Genomic DNA, 16,715 nt, shown 5'->3' on the forward strand with positions numbered 1-16,715 from the left:
ACCAGAATAAAAGCACACGCCAAGGGCTTTGGATTCTTTCAGAAAAGGAAATCACGGAAATCAAGCAGGATATTTCAATTTTATTACTTAAAAGTCAATAGAGGGAAGTATTATAAAATATAAAGTAAGTATATTATAAGAATGAGAAAGGGGAGTCTGGCACCCAACATGATTGTGCATGTCTGTGGGCATGTGATGGGGGTAATCTACCTAATGACCTTAAGTCCTGCTGACCTCAACACCATTTCCAGGAGGCAAGATTAACTGCATTCTCCACTATGCTCCTCACATAATACTATCTTTTGCCACTGCACTTGTCACTGGGTAGCTAACTAATGTGTTAGCAAGTCGAGCTCTCCATAGCAGATAGTGAGTTTCTTGAGGGCAAAGGGACTGTCTTATTCTTCATATCCACAGGAGTTAATCCCCCTTCCTGTCACACAGTGAAGACTTTGTGACGGAATGAACCTCGACAATGTGAGGAAAATCTGAAGATAGTGTGGAGAAAAAGACTGATGTTGTTCCAGGAAACCTTATGAAGTTTACAAATTATATAATTTTTTTCAGTTAAGTTCTCGCTGATAGTGACTCTTCCAGAATAAGGTATTCCTGGCTCCCTATCCAACTACACTTGTCCACACACTCGCTGTAAACAGCACATGTATTTTTGCTTTAAAAAAATGGGCAGAATCAGCCTAAAAGTTTATAATCTCGCCCAGCTCACTTCTTTCTTCCTCTCCTACTCCAAATGTGTTAACTTTAATATCTTCATGTGCAAATAGAGTTGTGTTTATATGTAGTTGAGCATGTAATATCCCAAAGAGAAAAAAGAATGAACAAATTAATTATGTCTTTGTTTTTTAATTTTTCAAGCAGAAAAGCTGAACAGATATTTGAAGATTTGTTTGTAAGGCCATTATTGATAATTTATAAAACAAAAACAGCATGCTTTTCACAAATGCATTTCAGATTCACAAGTTTAATAATGGAAGTAAATTACATTTACTAAAGCAATTTCTCATTAAGGAATAAAGGAAAACTTAAATCAACACTGATGGCTTAAAGCTGGAATATGCTAAAGGAAAAGTAAGATGTGTTCATCAGTGTTTAGTCTCACAAAAGAACCCTTTTAATTTTAACTTGGTTTCATTACTCTCTGGTCACTAATGATGCCAAAACCCACCCTACTCCTTTTCTGAGCTCTTTTAACATGGTCAAGGAGCAAGCCTCTGTAGACACATCATTTTAAGGCCAGAATGTCTACCAGAAGTGTGAGGAGTCTGCATAGTAGCAGCTGACCAACTTGATCTGAAAGCAGATTAAAGTAGGTGCTAACCCTGGCATGTTTAACATTAATAATCATTGAGCAAATACTTCCAATTACAATAAGCAAACCATAGTATTGCCAGAACTTTTAAAATACAATTTATACAAAGGAGACAATATTTGAAATATTTTTGCTAACACAAAATAGCACTCTATTCTGAAAGTCAAACTACTTTTTCTTCCCATAAGCTTCTAAAGAAGAATTGGGGAAATTTGTTTGTTCCTCTCATTTTAAGTCATATAAGTCCAAACCAGGTAGTCTATGAATAGTCTTGACTTACTGATCACCTATATTTTATTGTTTTGCTAAATTCAAGCACTACTTAAATATATTCAGCTGTCTGAAAAGTAGGACAATGTGACAATGAGGTACACTGCCTGATTTATTAGAGGTTCTGGGAAAGTATAATGACTCAACTTATCCTAGATTCCTAAGCTACAAAGAACACTTGAGGACAAGGATTGTGTCTCATTTGTTTCAGCTATTCCTGGCACAGATAGATGCTAATAAATACTGAATAAATGAGAACATGCTTTGAAAGTATATAGTTTCTGCTTTCATTTTTAAAAACCTATGATTCTGATATAAATTTTTAAAACATGATTCAGATCACATTTTCATATAATAATGCATGGCTTAAATAGTTTATGCACATTTGCAATTTAAAACTATAAGGCTGTCTACAAGATTCAGAATCTCACTCTTGTTTTAGCTGCCACTGCCATTAAGTGGAGCTTTGTTAAGGCACAGTTCTACTCATGGTCTCCTGGGAGGCCAAGCAAAATGAAAAGACCAGAGGTTTGGGAAGCAGGGTCCAAATCTCTTCTCTGCCATTCCCTTGGTGGTCTGCCCTGGGGGAGTCCCTACTCTTCTTGGATGAGGCTACCTATATCAAGGAATTGTAAGAGATAAAAGAAGATAATGTAGAGAAAATGTCTGGCATGAGACTTGGTATACGAAGAGAGACTTGGTATACGAAGACCTCCACAAATATTATTCCCTTTCTATTTAATTAGTGCCTCTATCTTCCTATATGAGACTGTACATCTACCTAAAGTGGTTTCAAATTTTCAGTTATCCTTTTACTAATAAATTTTTATATCAAACTAAAGCTATCAATCTTATGATTATTAAAGTTATAGCCAGGTTTTCATGGAAACAGCCCACTTTATAAACAGAACATATTTATATTAGAGATTATATTTTAACTCAGACACCTTTTAACTACTGGGTATTTTGCTGCCAGATCTCCCACAGTTATTCATATCTCCTAACCTGGGGCTTTATGTGATCTTCATTACAACCAAATGAGGCACCCAGAAAAGCAAGGTTCAAACAGATATCTCTTTCAACTGCCTTACCTTTCATTTCCTACTTACTGACCATGCAGTCTATGCCTAAATTAAGAAATCAAAAACGATCTTTTGGAAATTTTTTAGAATAGATCTAGATTTTAACGCTAGATTGCTTCCAATGCCATTAAGTTCCCTTGGAATATTTGTGTCATATCAGGGCTTCTTTCTTAATCATTCTCAAAATAAAAATCCTCTCTTTTACTGCATTCATCTTAAATACTGCCAAGTATTAGAATACTATAAGTGAGTTTTCAAAATATTACCTTCATTTCTTAACATTGTATAAATATCCTTACAAGTCTGAGCTAAGATGGATACTATATGTAAAGCACCCAGCCATACATGGTAGGCGCTTTACAGATGTTACCTCTCCTTAACATAAAACAAATACTTCAGTCACATTAATCTTTTAGAAAATGTGATTTCTTTATCTGAAAAACAAATGCCAGAAAGAATCATTGTATGCGTAGACTTAAATATAAAGCAAGGAGTAATTATTTCATTACTTACAAGACAATTTGTATAAACAGAACTTATGACAATTATATTAAGGGCAACTAAGTTGAAAATAATCCCTCCCTTTTCAGGGAACATAATGAACCTTTAGCATCAAATTATAGAATTACTTCCTCTACCCTCTTTAAAAACAAGAAGGGTCTACTTGATTGGAGTCAATCAGTTGACTCCTATTTATGGTAAAGCGTTTACAATTCTTTCCTACTCAGAAAATGTACAATCTTGTCCATTAAAAGACTCAGTGTGGTTTGTTAAAAAGATGAACACATTAGTGTCCCACAGACCTACATACTGAGCGTCTCTTTCTGTTAAGAGTCCCCAAATATTTTATCTTCTAGCGCAATTACATGTAGTAATGTAAATGCCTGGGTTAAAGTAATTTTTATCAGGAAGTCAGAACAGATCAACATTTTGTTTCCACTTTGATGTTAATGCTAACAGACCCCAGGGAGACGAACTTGAATGACGAGTTCATATCACATCATGACTCTCGAAATATTGATAAACAATATTTAGGGCAATGTTTTCATACATCTAACAAGTTAGTTTTCACAAAAAGCACAGGCTAACCTTTTTGAAAACAAAAATGTTTTAAGACACCATAGAGATTGTTTTTTGTTTGGCTTTGTTAGTTTGGGTTTGGTGGTTTGTTTTTTGTTTTTTTTTTAGGTGGGGAAGGGCTTCAAAAACTCATAAATTCATTGTCATGTCTACCTGGAGCTGATCTGCTGTAAAGCTTGTTCGAGCTCTTTTTGCTGGTTTTGGATGATTGACATCTTGCTCTGTGAGGAGGGCGCCTTCGACACTAATCCCATTACCTGCATTTAAAAAACACACCATTCATACAATAATAGGTTGTTGTATGAACAATCATACAATAATAGGTTTCTTGCATCTCTTGGCTTGGTATGAAACTGTATACATCTTCTAGTTTGCCAAATCCCTTAAGTTTCAGAACATACTAGAAACATACTGTGGAAACAATATTCCATCTGTAGGCTTGTATATTTAGTCAAAAGTGTACCAATTTGGAAGTGCACATCTAAGGCTCATCCTTACAAAGGCAAATACAAGGAAACAAATGGTTACAAAAAGCAAAACAGAACCCTAAACTCAAGGCTGCTTCCTGAGAATATGGCACAAGGCGAATACATATGCCATGGCTTTTCTTGTAAATAAACAGATGGAGACCATCACTAACAGTAGAGGGCTTAATGAGTTTCACCACAATTACACTGCACAAAGTAATGCTTTAAGACGACCTTAGGAAAAATCGTTATTGTCCCTGTGTTCACTGTCCCAAAAGATTCAAAAGTATTTTAAGTATATATTTACCATTTTCCACTTCTCTTTTTAAATTATCCAGCATGCAGTCATAATGCACTCTGCAGAGGACTTTCTCTTCCACCAAAGCAAACTCCTCTCCTGTGGAAAGTTGCCTTTTGCAAGAAAAGCAGGCAAAGCACGCCAAGTGATAGACATTCCCCTTGGCCCTCCGGACCCAGTCAGTAGAATGGATGTGCCTCCCACAGCGAGAGCAGCGAGTTCCATACCTTCTACATAAATAGAAGGGTGGGAGGTGAAGATTTTAATGCTTGGTGAGATATTCATCAGTCTAAGATTAAATTAACACATTATTTACTCATTGGATTAACCCAAGTATTTAAATCTTTTGAAAAGGAAACAGGAATCAATTATTTTTTAAAAGTCATATGGTACACAATCGAGACTTGAGATGGGATCATAATTCAAACCTGTTTATAAAACAAAAACTTCTCATTGTTACTCTAAAGGAGAAAAGGATTTTTTTTCTTTTAAAATAAATGACATAGGAGTTTCAGTATCCTTCTTGTAACAAATATCAGTGCATTTATAAATTACCTAGAGACTCAACATAACACACACACACACACACACTCTCGAGACTGAAACCTAAAAATACAAAAGCATACCATTGAAGATATAAATAATGACGTCTTAAAATCAAGTTGAGATAATTAGAAAATGCTCTAAACATTTTTTTAAAGTTAAAACATTTTAAATTGATATTATCAAAGCATGAATAGAACAGAAATTGTTCACTCTGGTGTGAGGAAACCTCAGAAACCTCAGTGAAGGAAAACTCAGAAATGTTTCCTTTGGTGAACAAACTGTTGCAATACCATCCACAAGAGGAGGGGAAATATTACCTAAAACTTTTAGACACATATCTGGACATTAAATGCAAGTTAATCTTAACAAAATGCCAGATGTAAAGATTTCTTTTTTCTCTCAGTCCTAGTGACCAGACACTCTCTGTCATATCTCCTACCACAACTGCAGTCATAACCTGGCATATCCATGTTAAACTAGATAAGTATAGAGGTATTGCCAGTTTTTAAGTTAATCTGAAAAACTGTATCATAAAAATAAATTTCAGAATATAATAAAATATGAAGTATAAAAAAAATCCTGAAGAAATAGACTTTCAATAAGCCTCCGAAACCAAACATTTCAAGGGGCTTTAAATTACAAAAAAAAAAAAATTAAGATTAGCATATCCTAAGTGAAAGAGGAGGCAAACTGCTACTATTTTTGAGGAAACAGAGAGCAAACCTGATGAGAAATATATGTTTTGGGTAATTATAAAATTCTATGACTTTATAAAATAAAGGACTCTGGATTTCATGAAGGGCTTTAAATTACCTAGCAATTTTATTCAAATCAATCACTAAACTCTCTTAAATACGTTTTTGAAATTGAGTATAAATAACATAATTAGTATTACAAACTTCAGTATGTACTATTAACTTCCCAATTTCACAATGAACATTCTTCTTCGTTTGGAAATGCAAATAGGGAAAAAATGTGATAGTTTTCAAAAGTCATGCTTAAGGATTTCAATTTCGAGATAGAATTTAATTCTTAATGGATAGCTATCTTAGAAGAAACTTTACACTTAAACTATTATAAAGAGACCATGTGGAGAAAATGTTACATTTAATATCCTAGGCAAATACAGTCTCACAAAACAAAGATCAAAGAACGGACAAAAGAAACAGGATTTTTAGGCAGAATACGTAATTAGACTTGGTGTATTTCCGATACTGGAATGGTCAATTCTTCTGAATAATATGGTCTAATCACAGTTTCCAAACTGCTGGCATTTTATAGGTATATTTCGAGGGGTCATTCTATAGTAAACTGGAAAAAGCACAACAAAACCTTGATTTTTTCCCCCATAATTATTTCATTTTGGTCTTGCTACTCCCCCTGAACAAAGGGCTTTGTTATAATAAGTCATCTTATGTTTCATACTTTATATCTCTGCGCAGCAAAGAAAGTTCCCTGTTTTTAATACCTAAAACTTTCATTCGCCAAAGTGGAAATAATTATTTTAAATTAATTTTTGTATACTGAGTTCCTAAAACACATAAGCATGTGAATTTTGTTTTAATACAAATTATACCTCAAAAATATGAAGCATTCTCATTTTGAAATCCATTGTATAAGAAAAAGTGGGCTTCAGTAAATAAAACTGGACAAGAAAGGCTATTTACAAAATTCTCTTTGTGTAATACCTTCTTGGAGTATCTACTTACTAAAAAAAAAAGTTTCAGTGTACCTGAAATAATCAAGTTTGCAGAAAATGTCTTTGTCTTTAATATAACAGCTGGTATGCCTTCCTAAGGAGGTCCTGCAGACACTACAGGAGAGACACCGAACATGCCAGCACAGGTCATTCACCTGTGAAGAAGAAGGGGTTAGGATGAGAAGCCATTCTAATACCACACTTAAGAGTATCCTTCATTGGTTTTCTGTATCAGGCAATTTTAAAAGCTGGCCTCTTAATATTTTAACACATGCTCTGAATGTTTCTATCTAAGAGGTGTCATTTACACAAATACACATCTAGATATATTCTCTTTTAGACCTCAACCAGAAAATCACAGTAGCATATTATACACTTTGTGTTTAATTTTTTAAATATACTTTTGAAAAATTCAGGTTTTTTAAAAAATTGAGTGTCTATTCAGGTATTTTTTGTTTGTTTTTGTTTTGTTTTGTCATCGAACGTCTATGAACATAGGGAAAATTCTGGCCACTTTGAAGTCCTACATACTGGTTTTATATTTTTTTCCTTGACCAAATTCTTCCCACCATGAAACATGGTAGCTAAAGAATTCAAGCCACATCCCTTCTCAATCTACTTTTTAGTTAAAGTGAGAAAGAAAATGGAAAAGAAGCTTTGTAAGAAATACTTACCCGTGTAAAGAAGCGAGGTAATCCATTTTACTTACAAAACAGAAATTCCTAAGGTAGATTTAAATGTTGAAATGGCCAAAGCCCTGGCTCCTGTCTAACATTAAATAATCAAAACATAAAGCATTGGTAACCCTACTTTAATGATTTGGTTACTAGAGGAAAAAAATAAATCTATTATAAGCGGTTCTAAAAAGGTACCCAACTATTTGCCATTTATACTTCAGGAATTAAGACATTAAATGCTTTGATTTAATTTAATAAATCACAGCACTTTATATTCTATATAGGAGCATGAAACATTGTCAAATCAGGGGAAAAATCATAAATAGCCTTACCTTAAACTGTTGCTATCATAGTATAAGCGGCACATCTTTAGCCTTCAAAAACGAAGATGTGTATTGAATTGAATTTGCCTGTAATGCAGGCTCCTAAATTTTGCTCTTGTTAAATGGACACAAGAGCTACGCTTATGCTTAATTAAATTTCGTTTAAAACAACGGCAATGATGCAAAAACACCAGTTATACTGTACAAATGGATCTAATGCCTAATATAAGAATTAGGAAATTGGAAAAATGGGAAATTGTGAAATACAGCTTTTGCTACACTATTTCATAATAAAGACTATCTTGTCCAATGTTTCTATCATATTAGCGCTACTGTTCAACATATTTTTCTGTGATATGAAATATAAAGGGTCCTTCGAAGCTGAAGAAAGTTTCACTGGCTTCTAATTACAGTTATGTGTCTCTTTCCAAAGCACTAATGAGAGTATCATTTTAGTGAAATTTTAAGTTTTGGTCTTGCTATGAAAGAACTACATGCTCACCATACAAGAAAACAGGGAAAACAGCAATAGCAAACAATAGGGAAAAAAATCTGAGGAAATCGAAATTTAAAAAATTAACAATGGTGAATGCTGTCCTATTAATTAGAGATGCATTTTCTTTCTATTTTTTTCCTCAAACAGGCCCAATTAAGTTAAAGTGTAGAAATACAGGTTTCCTTTAGTATTCCACTGTTTAAGGCCTTCTGCATTTTGATGTTATCCAGGCTCTTTTTTTTTTTTTTTAAGCAAGGCTAGATACAGGCTTCAGGGCACAGTCATGGCCATTCTCTAGTTCCCTAAAGCCAGATGTAATGCCTGGTTTGCCACCTTTCCTCAAAGTTTACTTAAAAAAAAAAAAAAAAAAACTCCAGCTTCCATTTCTTTTCCAGAGATGAAAGTAAGGTGAACAGAGAAAATTCTGGCGACTATAAACCTTTCCTGATGGCTACATTGATCCAATCTCTGTATGTATACATATATAGGACCAAGCCAGAAAAAAATCACTCAAACGACAGGGCACTGAAGTATTAGATGGGGCAACAGATGCATCTAACTCCTCTCATTTTTTTTGTTCTAACTCCATTTAACTTGCCTCACAATATGGTGTTTTTCTATATTAAACAGTTATACCCTCAAATATTCTATAAGGTCTAACAATTATTTTTTCACCAGTGACTCAAATTGAATTCAAACTTATCTGGAAGAATGAGCACACAAAATGGGGGCAAAAAAGTTAAGAACTCACTTTTTAATCATAAAGTGTCAAACTTTTGTTAGAACTAGTTTCCTATATAATAAGCAGCAGCTAGTTTTCTTGTACATATACTAATATGTACAAAAAGGGGTGGACTAAGACTGTACGTAGAAGACTTCATTGAGAGGACTCTGGTCCTACTACAAAGGAAAGCTTTAAAAGACTCTTCAGGTAACTTAGATTATTTTATACAACACACATATATAACATATAAACATATGTTTAACATATAAAAGATGAACACTAGAAATGATTTTATCTATTTCAGAGGATAGGTTGAGTCACTTTATAATAACTTTTTTCTTTATCCTCTCTGCTGTGTAGTGGATCCATTATAGATCCATCAGAAACATTCTTAAAGATTAAGCTAATTATTGAGAGGGCTCATTGAAAACAAGAAACTAGTTTTGATCCAAAAGATGGTTTTTAAATATCCAAAAAGGCTCAGGTGTGGAAACACTGGAATGGGAATCTTAAGAATGCAGATTTAAAGAGAAAGCCAGCTTTAAGAATCAACCACCAATTAAGTAAATTAGTCACTTTTTAAACGTTTTCACCAAAACTCCTTTTGGTGCTTTATCTGGGTTGTATCTACAGGGTATCATTCCAACTCCCCAGATGAAGCAGCTTTGTATGTCAAGGGAGAAATTTAAAGAAGCTCACTAATTTGCTTTTTGAATTCATATTCTCCATAATGAATTCTTTTGAAATCCTGGGGGGAGGGCGGAGGTGAGGAGAATAGAAAGTGAACTGGTTTGCTACTAAGTCAGTGTAGGAGAGATCATTATTTTAAATAGTGGTTTTAAAAAGCTACTGAAGTTGAAATTCCATGGTATTAGAATTAAGACACAAGGGACTATGATCCTTCATGCAATGACATGGGTAACTAGCCTGCCAGAATTTGTACTCCAAAACTCCCCCACAATATCTTGAGAGAAGTAAAACAAATCGAGACAGTCAACTCTCAAACCACCACTTGAAGCACTTCATCCCAAGTATTTTTCTTTCTTTCTGTTTTGTATAAATTTACATCAATTTCCATTTTTTTCCCACTGAGCACTGAAGATGACATTTAAAAAAAAAATCATTCGGTGGCCCTGAAGTATTAAACCTTAATGAGAGGAGGAAGATATTGAAAATGGTTTTCATTTAAATGCTTTTACTCTGGAAAAGCCTCAGGTTAGTGTAAATAAACATAAGACTGTAAAATATCTATCCAGAAAAGACCCTTTAAGACACTTGACAGTGGTTCTCACCAAAGGAGACACTGAAAAGGGGAAATCGATCAACATATACAGACCTGGAGTCCTCAAAAGCAGGCAGACGGTGTGGGTGTTATTGGGGGTGGAGGGACCATAACCCGAGGCTCAGTAAAAATAATCGGGCAGGACCCTGTTTCCAGAATGGGTAAGCGTTTCCCCACTTCTGTTCCTCTACAAGTAGGTGGCTAACTCCAGCACATCCACCCAGGGTATCGGCACGTCTAGACCAGGATGGGTCACACGTAAGCAGTTTTGCAACAGCGGGTATTCTAAGATTTCTTCTCCCACTCTTTCCCACCGCATGAGCTGCCCCTGACTGGGCCGTAGTGCTGAGAAAGTCTACAATCTCCAGCGAGAACTTGAGTGGAAAAGAGAGGGAAAGTAAACTTTTCTCTTCTCCCAGAGCTCCCGGGGAACCCCGCTGCCCCTGGGCCTCGCGGCTCCGCCCTACCTTGAGAAGGTACTTGTCCACGATCTCCAGGCCGCAGCTGTTGCACACACACTTGCCAGGGGGGCAGACGGAGCCCGAGGCCATGGACCGGGGCGAGGACGACGGGGACAGTGGGGCCGAGGAGGAGCACGAGTCCTCGTCCCCCACTCCCTCCGGGCTCACCTGCAGGAAGCCACGAGGCGCGGTCTCAGGAGGTTCTAGACCCCCCCTTCTCTCCCCATCCCACAGACCCAAGGGGGATCCCTCACAGCCTCCCCTACCTTACCCCAAACCACCCCCAGTTCCTGAGGTCCCGCTTCTCGCCCTCTCCCCCTGGGTCCATGCTCCCACCACGCCCCAGCCGGGGCTGCAGACCACTGACCTCAAGGACCTGGGGCGCCTGGCGGCCCTGCGCAGCCCGCCACACTGGCTCAGCTTCTCCCCCCGCCCCAGAACCCCTCTCCACCCGCTCCCCGAGGGGCCAACTGCGCCCGAGGAGGAGCGCGGCGAGAGCAGCCCTACATCCTTGGGCTGCCTCACCACGGCCCGGCTCGCCACCACCCGGGTCCCTACCCACTCACCAGTCCCTCTTCCCCGGCGCCTTTCCGAGTCCTCCCGGCCGCCAGGGCTGCAATCCGCCCGCACTCCTCCGACATGAGCCCCTGGCACTGAGGAGGTGAGGGCGGGGAAGTGGGGAGGAACAGAGACGAGAAGTTCAGAGCCGGCACGTGCGGCCCAGAGCTTCAGCTTCTCCGCACGCGGGGCGGGCTAATGAAGGCCCACGGCGCTCCGGGCCGCACGTGCAGCCGTCTGGGCGCCTGGGCCAGCGCGCGCCTGGCAAGCCGACGCAGCCTCCCTTGCAGGCAGCGGGCGGCGGCGGCGGCGGCGGCGGCGGCGCAGCCTCAGCGCGCGACTAGGAGGCCACCGGAGCACCAAGGGCTCGCCCGGAGCACCAAGGGCTCGCCCGGCGCGCTGCCGCGCTCTCGGGGCTCCGGGTCCCCGCGCTCACCGTAGCACGTCGGTTCCCCGCCCCCCTGCCGGGGGTAACAAGTTAATAACAATCATCCCAGCACAAAGCAGTTTCTTTCTAGACGTCAATCACAGAGGAGCAGGGATCACCCGGCTAAAGGGGGTGCATGGGGGTGGGGTGAAGTGGGAGAGAAGAAAAGAGGATTTGAGGAGGGGGTAGGGGTAGGAACTTGATTTCTTTAATAGCCTCAATTAAAAGAGCAAGACACATATATATTTTTAAAAGGGGGCTTTTTGAATTGGATAGCCCGAAAGGTGAAGAGGTTTAATAGGATACTTGAAAGCTAATTACAGCGGGATTTAAGAAGCCTGGTGTTTGTTCCGATGACAATTTGAATGAAAATGCTTCAGATTAAACAGAGCCAGCAGCTCTTTCGTAAACTTACAGCAATTAGAGCTGCGAGTGATTTATACTCGTTTCTTTAAGGTGTAAATTGCCACTTATTGCTCGGTAAGTCAACATTTGAGCTACTAAAGGATTATTTTTAGCTAGCGCAAAAAGCGGGTCGAATAATGGAAATTATCCAGCTGAATTTAATTTGTGTCATTAAAAAAAAAAAACTCACCCAACCTCGGTCAAAATGTTTTAAAGCAACAACGCGCATTACTCAAGTGTTTCCAAGCCTTTGTAGGAGTTTTGTTCTTAAACGAAAACGCAGCCGCTCTGGTCTTTTTCTGCCTTCGTTTACTGAAACTCTAGCTTGGGGGGCGGGGGGGGGGTTCCCGGAACTCGAACGGCCCACACTTCTGCATTTCTGTCTCTTCGCCTCCCTCTTTTCCTCACTCTGGTAGCACCAGAAGAGATACTGTCAGAGCCCCCCGGTCCCCTGGGCTCTCCGCCGGGACCCTCGGGTGCGCTCCCTATTCGGGACCCAGCGCCGCAGGCACAAAGAGTTTAGGCAGAAGAGCCCCGAGTTCGCCGAGTGTTCCCCGCCAGCGTCGGCGCGAAGACAAAATCAGTGGTGCCCAGTGCGGGTCCGGCGGAGGCGCTCCAACAGGCTGCAGATGATTTTCAAACCTAAAACGCGAGATACGCCGCGGCTCCTGCCTCCAGAGTGAGGTGAGAGTTTGTCAGTTTCCCCCCATCTACTCGAAGAATGGTGTGACTCGAGAGCCCTGGGGTTGGCTTCTTTCGGTTTTTTAAAGTAAAATGGCTTTCCTAGCCCGCCCTAGGATCCAGAGGCCTTCCTGGAGCCACGTCTGCTTCTATTTCGCTGTGGGGCCGCGGCAGCGCGGACCGCCCTACGGCCGGAGGAGCTCCTTAGGGCCGGCAAGCATCCGCCGGCGGCTGGGAGCGGGAAGCCGCGCCTCTATTCCTTCCCACCCCACAGCCGCCTGGACCTCCCGACTCACTCTCCCGACCGCCCTTTCACCACTGCAAACACAACAAAAGCACGACTCACATGTACCCGAGAGCGCCTTAGGCTTGAGGCTTCGTCTCCCAAATTACGGTCTCCATGGCCTCAGGTTAAGTGAGCTTGTGGGGAGGGGAGGCAATGATTACTGACTAACGCTACTACGTAAGAAAAAAAAAAACACTGCCAGGTTTGAAGATGAGGCCGTTACAGGTAATTTCTGAACCTCATTTAGGAGCGCAAACAGCTCGCAGGAAACTGCGATTCAGCTGGTCTGGCCAGGCGTCGGGTCGCTCACCTTCTCGGGAGGAACTGCCAGCTCCGGCACGTCCTTTTCTTCTAGTTTACACACAAACATCTGCTCGCTTTTCCAATACATGGCACTGCTAGGGCTGCTTATCACATACCAACTCCAGAGGGTCAGAGGCTGTCCGTGTCTGCCGATCTGGCCCGCTTCCCCAGCCCCAGCGCACTAATAAAAGCTGACACCGAGAAGAGAAAGAATGCTACAAGTCTTCGTCCAAAGAGGCCGCTGTGACCGTAACCACTCTGATGGACTGCTCTTAAGATTGTTTCCCAACTTCATTGAGGTCTGTCCCTCTAGGAAAAGGAAAAAAAGTTTTGTTTTTCCAGAGGGTGGAACCTTACATGAAGGGAGGGAAGAGGGTGTGGGGGGAAAAGTCTTTTCCTGGAGGAATAGCCTCACCTCATTAACAAACACCCGCCTTCTCTACAAGTCAAGATCTTTATCAGGACAAGCCAACTTACTCCAGATTTAGTATTAAAGAAGAAGAAGAAAAAACAAAAAACCAAAACATTGGGAATGGCCTGTTAACTTTTGACTTAAAAAAAAAAAAAACTCCTCTCTGCATTTGCCGTGGCTTTTTGATTCTCACTCCCCAACCAAAACCTAAACAAAGATTCAGGTTACATCTCTTTCTGCAGCAAGCTGAAGGGGAAGCGGAGGTCTGGATGACTTGAATGTTTCAGTCATTCTCCTGAAACGAGCAGCTCCCCTGTCTAGCTGAGGACAGAGACAGCTCCCTGGAAACCTGGGGGCTGACTTATCTAGAGGTTCGCACTCCCTTTGTGAAAAGTTTCCTTATTAAGATAAAGAAGGAACATCTGAGCAGCACAAAAGCTTTATGATTTGCGACTAGATTTGAAATCAAGGCTACAAGAAAGACAAAAAGTATGTTGCTAATAGTATTGCTCTTTCATCTCATCCTAGGCAAAATTTAAGCCATAGAAGCGGCCAGCTCCTGCCTCAGATTTTGGCGGTGGGTTTGTTGGGGGGAAGGGGGGTGAGAGGGGGTTCTCAGAATACCGTAATTTTGATTAGAATTGGAGGGTGTTTAAATAACTTATTTATGGTATAAATTTTACTTCCTTATGTAGTGTACAAAGAGGAATTTGGTAAGACTAACAATTTTTATTTCCAATTTTCCCTTTTTGAGAAAACAAAGCAAGCTTCTGAAACAGTAATATAAGAATATTTAGGAGTCTGTTTCTTAATGGCCTTTAACAAAATCATATGATGTTGCTTCGATAAGATATATATGTTTATAATATTATCTCCTTGCCTTATTGTAAGGAAGAGGAAGATCGAAGTGCTCCAGCCCAGACCCGTCAGCAGCAGGCTAGAGGAAGGGCAGTGGGCAAACACAGGTAGAGTTTACTGTGATGAAGTGAGCCCATGTAACAGCCTGGGACCAAGCAACGACTGCAAATTTAGTTTTTTCCTCCATTACATTTTTCTCCCATAAACACGAGGGTCTCTAGAGCATTCTCCTAACGCCATTGTTTACGCACAGCTGCGCCCACATTAATATTAGCTATCCCCCTGCAGGTCCTCTCTGGGAGCTCTCGCTTAAATTTACGCAGTGTGGGGGAGGGGAACGCTATGATTAATCTGTGCCCTCTTACAGAATTGAAGGCTTGGAGTGGACCGACTTCTCGAAAAGCTAACCTGTGCTTGGAGAACAGAAAGGCTTGTGTTTCTCATCAAGTGCAAAAATTAGTATTTTTTGAAAAATCCACATAATGCATTTTCCATGAAATAGCATCGGTCTCGAGATGGCTCTTCTGAATGGAAAGAGTCGTGTAGAATGTTGACTACCAGGCCGTGTATAGAGCAGGCATGAAAGTGGAATTAAAAATAAAGACCCAATTCGGAGATTTAGTTAGTTTCTATGCGTGAGGGTCTGCAAAATGAATCTGGGGTACTGTTTGGCTGCTATCCGGGAGAATAAGTCGCGCGGGTCATTTGGAGATCCGCGGAGAGCTGGAGTTGTTTTTGGAAGTAGGGCGGGGGCGCGGGCGTTTATGCGGTCTTTCCAGCCCCCCCCCCCCGCCTAATCAGGAGGCTCTCAATCAGGTTTTCAAAATACTAATCTTGATCTAAGAGCTCCTATCGCTGCATAAGTGGAGGAAATGATTCATTTTTAGAGGCTTCTGGGCTTGGGGAAGAAGAATGGTAGTCAGACGTAAGAAGACCTAAAAGACTGGTCTGGCGGCCGCTTTACTCCTGACGCCCGGCACTACGCGGACTTTTCCCGCGGGGTAATTGCGTGCACCCAGCCTTGCTCAGTAGGCCTGCAGGTGATGAATTTCTGAGTCCCAGGCGGTGTAGGCCTTTCGTGTGTGGAGGCGGGAGGAGGAGGAGGATGCGCAGGTGTTTGCTATGAATGTCAGGGCTGAGCTTCCCTCTCGTCCTCGACCCAACCACCCTGTGACCCCTTGCCAAGCGCAAGCATACCGAGGGGTCATTCCTGCACAGTGGCCCCAGCTCCTCGGAGCTCGCGTCACACCTCTTACCCAGGCTCCTCCTCGGCTCCGGAAAAGGAAGGGTTCGCTTGATGCTTTGCAGAGTACCTCTTCCTGCGTTAGGTGCTTGTGCTAAAAGTCAGGACTCGTTTTGTCTTCGTAATGAGGGTTTTTAGCTCGAACTCCAACTGAGACCAATTTGGGTCGAACAAGGACAGACCAAAAAAACATCATCATGTGTGTCTGCAGGTGGGTGAGGGTTCGCCGCGTTGGGGCGGTTCCTACCTACTAACTTGAAATTTCTGGAATGCCGCCTCTCCTTAAATGAAAATCTGAGACCTTAAGCCCACCCAGGGGGCAACCAACACCTCTGGAGGGCAGGGCTCTTTGCAAGGGTGGGAGAAAGAAAGCCAGAGACTTGGGAGTGCATCCTGTCCCGGGCTTTGCGGTGCCCAGCTAGTTGGGAGGCGCAGGGTGTCTCCCTAAAGCCCGAGGGGGTCAGGGAAGGGGTCTGGGTAGAGTCAGGCCTTGATTGGAGGTCCAGGGCTGGAGAGCGGGAACACCAACCCGCTCTGACCCCCGCAGCTTCCACTCACGGCGAAGAGCTGCCTAATTGGGCTACGAGCAGCTGCGACATTTGTAATCGCCTAATAAGTCTTCCACCTCGGTAATTCTTATCCAGAGGCATAAAACTGATATTTTCACACTCGGCTTGCACCACAGGAACTGTTTATAAACATCCTTCATCAGTGGGATGAAATTAAGCCTGCATTGACAAGAGGTCTCTGGAACTCGATATTGAAAAGCAATAGATCCGAATTAGCAAATTATTACTTTAAGTAGGGAAA

General features: G+C 41.2%; 1 protein-coding gene across 2 annotated transcripts in view; it reads right to left on the reverse strand.

The window, feature by feature from the left end:
- LHX8 (LIM homeobox 8) overlaps positions 1-13,223 on the reverse strand; it is a 26,639-nt gene extending 13,416 nt beyond the window's left edge. Inside the window, exons 1-6 of one of the 2 annotated variants that reach the window (XM_007447369.1) lie at positions 13,150-13,223; positions 11,299-11,385; positions 10,739-10,900; positions 6,803-6,924; positions 4,534-4,754; positions 3,913-4,016 (exon numbers count right to left, since the gene is read on the reverse strand). In XM_007447369.1, coding sequence (XP_007447431.1) covers positions 3,913-4,016; positions 4,534-4,754; positions 6,803-6,924; positions 10,739-10,900; positions 11,299-11,373 — 684 coding nt within the window. In that variant the 5' untranslated portion in view covers positions 11,374-11,385; positions 13,150-13,223. Of the gene's footprint in view, positions 1-3,912; positions 4,017-4,533; positions 4,755-6,802; positions 6,925-10,738; positions 10,901-11,298; positions 11,457-13,149 lie in introns of those variants that run through there. The other variant, XM_007447368.1, reaches the window with a different exon arrangement.
- Between the last annotated feature and the right edge of the window lie 3,492 nt (positions 13,224-16,715).

Source organism: Lipotes vexillifer, unplaced genomic scaffold (genome assembly GCF_000442215.2).
Source record: "Lipotes vexillifer unplaced genomic scaffold, Lipotes_vexillifer_v1.1 scaffold762, whole genome shotgun sequence".
Classification (NCBI taxonomy): domain Eukaryota; kingdom Metazoa; phylum Chordata; class Mammalia; order Artiodactyla; family Lipotidae; genus Lipotes; species Lipotes vexillifer.